The 12,015-nt window shown below is 34.7% G+C and overlaps 1 protein-coding gene and 1 pseudogene across 1 annotated transcript; both read left to right on the top strand.

The window, feature by feature from the left end:
- The first annotated feature begins 1,917 nt into the window (after positions 1–1,917).
- On the top strand, positions 1,918–2,850 carry LOC140332690 (olfactory receptor 5V1-like). Its single transcript, XM_072413883.1, has one exon. The coding sequence runs from the start codon at positions 1,918–1,920 to the stop codon at positions 2,848–2,850; it is 933 nt and encodes a 310-aa protein (XP_072269984.1).
- A 6,827-nt stretch (positions 2,851–9,677) lies between these two features.
- Positions 9,678–11,497, top strand: LOC140332689 (olfactory receptor 6B9-like; annotated as a pseudogene).
- Positions 11,498–12,015: the final 518 nt, after the last annotated feature.

Raw genomic sequence — 12,015 nt, 5'->3', positions numbered from 1 at the left:
GAAACAGCCACAACAACCTATAGAAGAAAACTTTGCTTCACTCTGGAAATAGTGTTTTGACAGCTGGAGTTTAACTTGGATGGGACTAGAGTACAGTAAGGAAATGTGTCATTCTGCTCTCTATGTGAAGATATCAAAGCCACTATGTAGATTAGATTTCAGACAATCCCCGCTCTGGGGAAGCACTGTACCTTTGGCCATTTTCCCCTTTGAGTTTTAGGAACATACCAACTGGAGAATTGTTTTTGGTCATTTTAAAAATTAAAGGGTACATTGGAGACTATGGCAAAAAAGAGGCTAACTGTTATATAATAGCCAATGTTAAAATTTATGCAGGTACATTTCCTTATGTGTAGAGATGGGATGTATGATGGTAATCAAGGGCGATTAATGAAGGGAAAAGTGCCTAATGTAAAAGTAGAAAGCAAGTAGGCAACATAAGAGATAATGTTTAGAGAAGGACTTTAGGGATAACTAATGCTAATACTAGTTATTTAAGAATTGAAATTGTGTTTTTCCATTTTTTTATTACATCATGAATGTCCTTTGTATAGCAAGTATCTAAGGCTTATAAAGGAGAGAAAAAAGACATCACCACCAGTGTGCCAGATGTAATTTATTACCTCAGGGTAGAGAAGAAGAAAGTTCGGCTTACTAATCAGTTTCTGGACCTGCCTTTTGGATCTGGAAGGGATTTATTCAGAATTATAGAGGTTGTGGAGACTAAACCCAGAACCACTAGGAAAACCTCTGGTTGTATGTTTTTTCTGCTCTGTGGATAGTGGAAGTTTATTCATCAATGAGAAGTCCCGCAAAAATGTTTATTTACAGAACAAACTACAATCAGGTTCCTGGAGGAAATATGAACTACGAAGACAAAGAGATCATCCTACATTTTGTAGTGGAAAGTGCAATGAGGTATCTCCTTGACTTTTAGTTTTTTTTTACAACACCTGGCCATTTTCATCTGAGCAGAGGACCTGTGGGTTCTCGTTTTATGCCTAAATGTGCCACCACTACCTTCAGAAAACCAGCTAGGGCACATTAAGGGATCTCCTTGCAGGATAGTCATGGTAGCTTTAGTTCTGGAAGGTTTTGCAAACAGGAGTAGAGATTTAGGTCTCACAGTCTTTTTGTTCTTGTCAGAGAAATCAGTGCACTCTCTCAGACCATGTCCTTTCTTATATTCTGATATAGGTCACACAGAGGAACACAGCAAAGGTATGGTATTCCCCTGGGTGGGCTACTTCTTCAGTCATCTCTCTATTTAATGTACAGCGCTGCTTGATATGTTGGCACTATATAAATCCTGTTTATTATTATTAATAATAATAATAATAATTATAGTAAAAGCAAAAAAATGGGTTCAACCTCAAGACAGGAAGTGTGTAACTAACTAGATTACTAGGTCAAAAGGGAAAAAAGCCTAAAAAAGTTAACTACTACAGTCACCAAATTTAGGTACAGGTGAGCTGCAAACTATTTAATTTTGTGTTCCTGTGTTTACATATGCAGACTGAGCCTACATAATAATGCAATCTGAAACAGATACCACTACTTCTATTTCTGACAGCCCGGTAGTAAATATATAATGCAAATTTAGGAATACTGCTCCCGCTAAAACTACTCTCTCTTCTGATTGGTGCAAAACATATCCCTAATTATCAAGGAGGGAGAATACTGCAGTTGCTAATGGTTCTATTAACATACAGCGGTGCACAGCATTCTACCCTCAGACTAACACAGCTGGACTTTCCCAGTGGGGAGCATGTATAACTTCCTATAGTAATTTTCTACCCCATTTCGGCTTGGTGCGGAAAGTTGGGAAAAAGTCTCAGAACAGAAAAAGAAATAAAAATGTTACTTTGTATAAATATTTCTGGTTGATTTATTTCAGAGGCTAGATTCCAAAACAGAATGGGTGAAAATTTGACAATATCGACAGATTTCCTTATAATGGGTTTATCAGACCTGCCAGACCTAAAAGTATTTCTGTTTTGTGTTCTCCTTCTCATCTATGTTCTAACATTAACAGGCAACATGGCCATAATTCTAGTTTTACAGATGGATCAAAGCCTTCACAGGCCAATGTACTTTTTTTTGGGCAATTTAGCCTTCCTGGACATCTGCTATACATCAACCACCATGCCTAAAATGTTACAGATTCTTATAGTAAAGGAAAAAGCAATCACATTTATTGGCTGTGTGACTCAGCTATATTTATTTTTGGCATTTGTAGGCACTGAGTGTGTTCTTCTTGGGATTATGTCTTATGACAGATTTTTAGCCATCTGTAACCCTCTTAGATACATGGTTATAATGAACTTCAAAGATTGTGCCAAGTTTGCTTCTGCATCTTGGCTGTGTGGCCTTGTGAACTCTATAATTCATACTGTTTCCACTTTCCGCCTTCACTTTTGTGGAATTAAAAAGATCAAATATTATTTTTGTGACATCCCCCCACTTCTTTCTCTTTCATGCGATAATACAATAATAAACGAGGCCTTGTTACTTTCTATTGGTGTTTTTATTGGTTGGACACCATTCCTGAGCATTATCATCTCATATATATATATCATTGTGACCATAATGAAGATTAAGTCTAATGAAGGAAGACAGAAAGCATTTTCAACTTGTGCATCCCATCTTACGGTAGTCATCCTGTACTATGGAAGTGCTATTTCCAACTATGTGAGACCAATTTCTACATACTCCTTGGGTAAAGACAGAGTGATTTCTGTCCTGTATAGTGTGGTGACACCAATGTTGAATCCAATTATATATACGTTAAATAATCATGATGTTAAGAATGCAATTTCTAGACAGATAATTCATAGAGGGAAACCCTGAATTGCAATCTTTCATGAGCTTTTTAAAAATAAATGTAATGCATCAACCATTTTTAGGCAAAAGATTTTGAGTCAATTGTGAATTTCATAAAGTATTTATTTGCAGCTTTGCAGTCCTAATAGGCAAAATGTTTTTTGAAACAAAGGAAAAAAAATAAATTCTGCCTACATTTAACTGGTAGATATTATTTAGTTCTTCTTTGGTTCACATACAGTTGACTTCAACATAAGCTTTGAGTTAAGAAAAATGCTGTGTCCCCACTGGGTAAACTAAAATATGTATACTTTGTGATTTTTTTGGGGTTATAATGGTGAACTTGATTATTTCAAAAATGTAGTAAATGGTTTGGTAGGATAAAGTGTAATGGTCATATTGATGTGAAACTGAACATTAGGAAATATCAGCAAAATAGATTTCAGCTTACTGATGTCTAGTAAAATACAGAAAAAAAAGTTCAAGACAAGCCATCATTCCCCTCTAGCTAAAGGTATTGCAAAGCTCACAATAGAATCAAATAACATTTGATGCTTATAAATGTTAGAAAGCAAAATAGGAGGTAGACTGACCCAGTTGCTACTAAATTACTATATTGCATTTCAACAGGGTTCTGTTCTTTGACTTTCACAGGAAAACCTAGGAGCCCACAGAAAAAATAAAAATTAGAAACATCCCAATTGGTAGTTGTTGTTAGGGACAGTACAGCACTAACAATCTTGTGCCTATTGGCAAAAGGGGCAAAGAGGTTAATTTTCCCTTTATAAGTATTGCTTTTTCCAGTCACCTATTACTGACATTTATTATTTCATTTTCCACACTCAGCATAAAATTATGATTTTCATATATGTCCATAGGGAACACTTTAAAACTTTATCAGAACATCAATTTAGAGTAAATCATGAAAGATGGACCTAAACTAACTTCCACAATATTATAACATGGTGATACCTAATAAGTGTGACGCATATGTAGTTTTGATATGTTAGCAAGTTAATAAAACTTACAATCCATAATGTGATAACATAGTTCAGGTAATTTTGCCTATACCCAATTTTCTATTATGGCAGAAGTGCACCCAGGGAACTTTTTCATTCATGTCTGACCTTTAAATTTTGGTCAACAGAATTACAGTGCCTAAAAGAGCAGGCTTTGGTATGTGCCCACCAATGTGTTATAAAAACAGTCCTCAATGGCAATTCGTCACATTATAGTATGTATTGGGGAACCAATTGTTACAGTAGAGAGAGAGACAGTTCTATGCATATTTATATGTTCATATTCTACAGTGCTTCTTGTGCTATATGGTGCTCCTTGTGTATTAATTGCAGTGTGATAGGCTACTTTATTTTTTTTATTGTGGTTTAATTTAAAATGTTATTCATACTTTTTTATTATGTTTTACTTTTAATACCAATTTTTCCTTGTGTTTTTATATAAACATATAACCTTATAAGCGCTGTTTAAATAAAAAATCAAATGTTTGCTGTTTAAGTATATCAAAAAATAAATTGTTTCTCTTTGAAGTGTACACCTGACCTGTGCTGCAACAATTGTGCTTCGGAGCTACATTGCCACAGTGCATTGGATTGCCATTGAAAATGAATGTCACAGCAACATACTAACCAATAGAATTTGCATTAATGCACCTAATTGCAGAGTTATGTTTCAGCTCTAAGGATGGATGCATACTATTTTATGAGAAATGCAGCAAATGTGTAGTTGTAACTGGGCCACGTACAGTATTTTTCCTTTAAATCTAAACTCTAGTAGATAGATGTGAACCAGACTCATATAAAATTAGAATTTCTACTTGACATTCAGAAAAACATATGGATTTTCATGCATAAAAATGCAGTTTTTCAAAGCAGAGACGGAAGTTGCAGTTATCCTAAAGTAGTGCAAAAAACGTACAAAAAAGTGGCACAACTCTTGTGTTGTTAACATTCATTAGTTTTAGTCAAATCAAACTCTGAACAAGTGTCTTTGAACTAATTTAATTATATTGGGCAGTTCTGTTTAATACACATATAAACACTTAACTAGGGGTAAGCGAGAGCGCCTCTGACAGTCTTGCGAAAATTTCCACGAATTTCTGATGGGTTTGCGAAACTTCTGTGAACCGATTTAAAATCAATGGGGGGAAAATCTCAATGGAGATTCTCCACTTCAGGTAGGCATCTCTGTCCCACACCTCAGAGGGGTGCATGGATGTTTGCGGAGGGCTTGTAGGGCTTGAAGAGTCCTTATCTTCACCCAATAGGGAAGCAAAGTTAGAAGAAGAATCATCTTGTGTAAAGTCAGGGGGTTCCAAGCCAGGCATGGAAGTCTGAGTAGTGTTGAGTCTAGTGTTGGGACCCCCTCCACTAGAACTAAGGGTTTTGGAACGGGCAAAAAAAGTTCCTATTTACCGTTTTTGGGAGGATTGGCTATTTGGCTTACCCTTGCCCATGTTACAGAAGGGAGAGAAACCAATATATAAGATTGTGCTTGAAGATATAGAGAGTGGAGGTTAAGCAAGCTTGTTTCCCCGAGTCAATATCTTGTTATATATCCACATGTAAGGCCCAGCAGTGAAGGAGCCTCACATCTTGTGAGATTAGTTACACATGTTAATATCCCTAAAGTCTTGTATACTCAGTAAATGCAGCAGAGGAGGCTGGTGAAAACTTTAGACTCACAATATACTAAATTCGGGAAAAAGTCCCAATAAGGTGTAGTTTCAATAAGTAGATACACAGGTTTAGGAAAGCAGGTGTAAAAATTCAAAATTCAATCAGGTAATCCTGTCATAAAAGCAATGTAACCAGGCTGAGTAAAAGCACTTTTCAAACGTTTAGTATAAACATTTCAAGAGAATCCCTTCTGCAGTGCCAAGAGATTCCCTTCCAAACCCCGTTGTATTCACAATAAAGTTAGGCTGTTAAGACAAAAGGTTCCGGCTGGTAATATTAAGCTCCTCACTTTATAACATATGTGGTGAAAAACCCAGGGAAATAGAAATAAAATATGATGATACTGGATTTCAGAGACTCAGGCACTCAGTAGTGTTGATGTTCGAATTGGGGTTGTCCCTATATTCGACCCGAATATGGCTGTTTGAATTCGGATAGACCCAACCCGAAAAACACAGCAAAAATTCGGGATTTGACAGCAAAAATTCAGGGGAAAAAAAAAAATTTTTAAAAATAAAAATTTTTCTTAAATGAATTTATTTGTATGTGTTTTATTTTAACTTGTTCTTTTTTTTTATTTTTTACAGGTTATTCGACAATGACATTATGAATCATAATGTCATTGTGGGATTCATGGACCGAGGGAGCTTTGCGGTCACAGCTAATTGAAAGCAGGTGCCTTCAATTACCTGTAACCGCAGGCAATACGAGGGCAATAGAGGTTGAATGGAGCTACTATCTCCATTCATTACCTCTACTGCTCTGTGATTGGCTGAGAAATAGGAAACCCTGATGACAGCTCAGCATAGTAAAGCTCTGCTGATTGCTCTGCTCCCTGATTGGTGGAGGAAAGGGAAATCCTGATGATGCTTGAGCTGTCATCAGGATTTCCTATTTCTCAGCCAATCACAGAGCACTAGGGATGAATGGGCACAAGTCTCCCCATTCATCTCTAGTGCTGAATGGCTGAGAAATGTAAAACCTCAGCCAGAGCACTAGGGGTGAATGGAGAGGCTTGTCCTCATTTAACCCCTAGTGCCCTGCAATCCCTCACTATCAGGAGGATTTCCAGGGCTCTGTTCATTGCAACCCTGGAAATCCTCCTGTCATTGGGATAACCTGTAAAAAAAAAAAGTTTAATTACACAAACACACACACATTAATAAAATAATTTAACATTAAAGCCTTGTCCTATTTTTTTACTTATATTTTAACCCTTTCAGGGAATGAGTAAGGGGATTTATGTACCCCTGTACTCATTCCCCAGTGTGGGGCGGTGGAGATCTGGGAGTCTCCTTATTAAAGGGGGCTTCCAGATTCCAAAGTCCTGCTAAAAATGTTTATAAAAGCCCCCATTGTTTTCAGTGGAAGCTTTCATAAAAGCTTAAAAAACGCTTGAAAAAGCCTCCATTAAGTTCAATAGAAGCGTTTTCCCACGTTTATCCAGCGTTTTAAGTTTTTAAATGTTGCAAGCAACGTTTAAGATAACGCTCAAAAACGTGCCTGAAGGAAACGTCCTGGTGTAGATTAGCCCATGGGAATGCATGGGGACTTCAAACATGGGCTTTAAAAAGCCTCAGGTTAAACGCTGGGGAAACAGTCCGTGTAGACTAAAGCTGCATACACACGTCCAACAATTATCGTAAGAAACGACTGACGAAAGACCGATTGGCCAAAAAAAAGTGACCAAGGACGCCGACGAACGAGGAGTGTCGTTGGAAATGAACGACCGCCACGGTGGATCTGATTGGCCGACGATCTTTCACTATCTATCGTGTGTACAGTATCGTGTCGTTCAGTGATTGTGCATGTTTCTGCGGTACACTTTCTCCTTTACATGTCCCTCCCTGCATCGTTCCAACGAATGTATCTAGCGTGTGGACACTGTTGGTGGATTATATATGAACGATCATATTGTTACAGCATGTACAGAATTGTGCACAATAGGATGGTTCAATTATAATCATGCATAATCGTTGATCTGTCGTAATAGTTCATTTTCTAACAATAATTATTGGAAGTGTGTACCTAGCTTTAGCCTAAAATTGATTTGACAGGTGCTCTTTAATCTTCGTGTGAAGTCCACAGGTATGTAATAGTGTTATGTATCTTTTTATAATGTATCTTTTTATGTATCCTTTTATAATGTATCTTTTTACATCTGTTTGGAGGCTCTAGAAGCTCTACACAGTGCTGAAAAAAACCCGAATTTTTCCTCCCATTGACTTTAATGGTGTTCGACTTTGACATTCGACCACCCAAATTTTTTTGCTATATTCGAGCGAAAAGCTGCCGAATCGAATAGTGAGCTATTGGACCAAAACTAGCACTCAGCAAATGTAGTAAAGGATTTGTGTAGCATATGAACACATAAACAAAAACAACATAAGGCACAAATATACTGATCAAGGAATGCAGAAGAGCTTTTTAATGAAGAGTATGTTGTGTGTACACAGTACTTTCAAAGGATACATAAACAAATAAAAACAGCTGGTACACAACATTTTCCCATCTATGGTTAAATAGACAAGACTTTCTGTATTTAAAACATCATCATATTTACCCATGGAGTTTACAGAAACAACAGACCACTAAAATGAGGACAATTCTTTGTTATTGTCTTTTGTTTTGAAACTAAATGCCAAAATGAGCAATAAATATTTTATAAAATGTTCATGGACAAATTGACAAATACTAGAACCAGGGCATTTTCACCAGTCTGTAATTTAGCAGTCCTGATTTGCACAAATGTTTAAAATTATTCTCACACTATAGGAAAAAAAAAAACATAAACAAGATACTTTTTTCAGTTTGCATAATAAAATACTTTTTGAAAGGTAAGGTTTGTTTAGCAGTCCATATATTGGAGATGGAGCAATGAAATGTATTTAGCTTAATAGTAATGAAAGTATGTATGTGATTTTATATAAGGCGGCTAACCAATACTGATTTTGTTTGTTTTTTGTTTGCGTGTGAAAATACATGCTCTTTTACTAATTTGTATGTTCTGATTTGTGAAGTATATTCAGCTACATAGCTTTACTTCATTCTCTATATATTCATTTAGCTCAGATACTCCATTTTTCTGCTCATAGACTTGCTGCTAGTTTAGGGACAGTAAGCGGAATTATCTCAGAAATGGCACTTCCCAAAAACAAGGTATATAGCTAATCATGTTTCAAAGAACAAGATATAAATAGCTTTACTTTGTCTATAAGAAATTCCTTTTCAAAAAGTTTGATTTCTTGCATATAGACTTGCTGCCATTCTGTAGGGAGTGTAAAAATCTAAGGAGAGGAACTTCAAGGAAACAAAATAAAAGTATGTAGCTAAGGTTTTAGAGCAAAACATTTAAATACTTTTTGTCTTGCCTTTTGTGAAATCCTAACCCTCAAATATTCCTATTCATGTTTGTAGGCTGCCAGCCAGTCAAAAGACAGAAGTAGGAATATTGGAGAAATAGAACAAAGTATGTAGCCAATCATCAGAGAGAAAGTTGAAAAAAAATATTTAAAAAAAGATATTTATTCCGGGTACGCATTAAGAATACAAAAATCTGTATAGACTGTAGAGTTCTAGAAACTGAGCTTTGCTGTTGTGTTTTAAGACTCCATATTCACTATGTGAAACAAACGTCCCTTACTCAGTCATAATTAAGGAAATAAAAAATATAGAAATTTAAAAAGATCTACCTTATTATTTGAAAATATATTTTATTAGATACGTGTGATTTTATTTAAAATATTGAAACAAAAAATTGAGTGGATTTTACTAATATTGTCTATTAACAAATATAGGTACCAGTAAAGCTGAATTAAAGCAAAATTCGAACCTTTCAAGTTTATCCAGTTGTGTACAAATCAGTTTTGCTTATCTTTGGTATATGAAATATGTTGTCCCAAATATCAGTGATGTTATAATATGTGATGCTGAAAATTAGTGATGAGAATTGAGGAAATTATTTCTGCTGCATTTTCGAAAAAAATGCATCTAAAATTTTTCAGTTAATTGCTAAGTCCCTAGGATATAGTCACCAAATTTACTGGGAGGGTTCTAACTGGGACATGTGAGAACATTTTTTGTAAAATGTATTCCTTTCATTCACAACTGAAAAAATGGCTTTACACTATATACTAATACACTAATCCTTCAAGTACCATGTTTAGGGATTATGTTAAAGCTGTGCACAGTTTTCAACAGAGCACAGAGAGGTAAGTGCAATTAACAAAATTGTGAACAGGCAGGTAAGTTTATTTTGTTTCTCTTTTCTGTAATAAAGAACCTTTTTTTCAAATCTTTTTTTCAAGTTTAGTTGTTACATTAGGACAAGCCACAAGTACAAAGATTTTTGTATTTATTAGACCCTTTATTGTTTTTATGAAAAAAAGTTGCAAAATGATAATTATTAGCTATAAATAAATGCTTGTGCTATAATTTTTACACATCTTGAACTAAAAAATAAACTAATTTACCTAAAATACCCTCTGCTTGCTCAAAAAAAGGTGTTTTCTTGCCTATAATTTTCAAAAACCTCATGGCTTTTTGCCTTTTTCCCACTTAGGTTATGATCCCACAGGTCTCCCTGACTCTCACAGCAACTTTAGTGACAATTCTATACTAACTGAAAAAATTAGGCAATGGCTTCACAAATGTATTTTCCCAACGGGACTCTAATTTCAATGACATTGTTTTCCATTGGGGCTCTTTACCATATGTCTCCCTAAAACTCCATTTCCCTTCATCAGCTATTTTACTGAAAATGCCATGTTCAGCGACTATGCAATTAAAGAAAAAAACTTTCAGGTAGCTTTAAAAACATTTAATGATTATGATAACTTAACTTTGATTTATAGAAAACTACATGCATCAATTACATATCTTTTTCTTGGGTCATGATTCCATAAATCCCCAACTCTCATAAATCACCAAATTCATACTTGACCTTAAGCTAAACTTATATATTTATTATATTAGCCAATTGCACTCCAGGACCAGTAGTATTAAAATCGTTTAAAAATTGCTATCCATCTTTTATTTTACAGATTATGGAAGCAACTGAGGAGCTAAACTGCAGCAGAGTTAGAGAATTCATTATACTGGGATTTCAAATGGTGCCTAAAGCTGAACTTTTACTTTTCATACTATTTTTATTTCTTTATATTTTAACAATCTTATCTAACATTGTATTTTATCATTTTGGTGAGGACTGATCGTCAGCTGCATTCACCTATGTACTTCTTTATCAGTAATCTATCTTTTTTGGAAATTAGCTATATTTCATCCACTGTGCCAAATCTAATGGTTGGCCTTATAACAGGAATTAAGTTTATTTCTTTTACTGGTTGTATGACCCAATGTTATTTTTTCAGTTGTTTAGGAGCTACAGAAAATGTTCTTCTGACAGTTATGGCTTATGACCGTTATCTAGCGATCTGTAACCCTCTGAAGTATACCATGGTAATGGATCCCAAACTGTGTATTCAACTGGCATTTGTCTCTTGGTTTGTTGGATTTGGCACTTACTTTTCCTATTTTGTCTTTAGCAAAGTCATGCTTTTTGTGATTCAAATATAGTAGATCATTTCCTGTGTGAAGCTACACCTTTATTGCAACTTTCCTGCACAGATGTGTCTACAGCTAAATTACTCCTTTCCTTATCTGCATCTATATTGACTCTTGGCTCTGTTTTTCTAAACATGATATCTTATAGTTTTATTATACATGCAGTTATCAAAATACCTACCAGCACTGGCAGAAGAAAAGCATTCTCAACTTGTGTATCTCACCTAACTGTTGTAGTCTTTTTCTATACAACAGTTTGTCTCATGTATGTAAACCCTTCTGCTACCAACACAAACAAGAACAAAATCATCGTTGTCATCTATGGATTCTTAACTCCATTATTAAACCCTTTTGTTTATAGCCTTAGAAACAAAGACATGAAAAATGCTCTAATAAAAATGTTAAAAAGAGTTTAAAAGAGATTTAGATATATCTGATATAAAATGTTTATAATATGTTTCCAGTTATGCTCTAAAGAATAGACTTGTTTTGATTTCATCTGGTCAGTCCAAACTTTTTTTTCATTCTAGCTAAGAAATGTCCATAACATTTTGGTTTATTCGTCACCAACTACTAAGTCTTTTGGTAAGGTGATGAATGTAATATTTCATTATTTCAAATGTGAATAATATTTTAATTATATTTTTGTTGATTTGGATATAGTTGAAAACAACACACATGAATTTTGGGTTGTAGAATTATTTTGCTGTATTTAACACTGTCGTTGGAATTTTTTCATATGAATATTAAAAATGCACAGTATTATTATAATAATATTATAATATATTTATTATATATATATATTATATTATTTATACAATTATTATAATAATATTATATTATTTAATCTGTGCCTCTAATACTTATTGCTAGGTGATCACAGTTCTCTACTTGCCAGATCATGTGCCTGTAACTTTTTCTGTGTTTGCTTGTA

Source organism: Pyxicephalus adspersus, chromosome 6 (genome assembly GCF_032062135.1).
Source record: "Pyxicephalus adspersus chromosome 6, UCB_Pads_2.0, whole genome shotgun sequence".
Classification (NCBI taxonomy): domain Eukaryota; kingdom Metazoa; phylum Chordata; class Amphibia; order Anura; family Pyxicephalidae; genus Pyxicephalus; species Pyxicephalus adspersus.
Note: the sequence above shows the minus strand (reverse complement) of the source record. Positions and strands in the feature narration are given on the sequence as shown.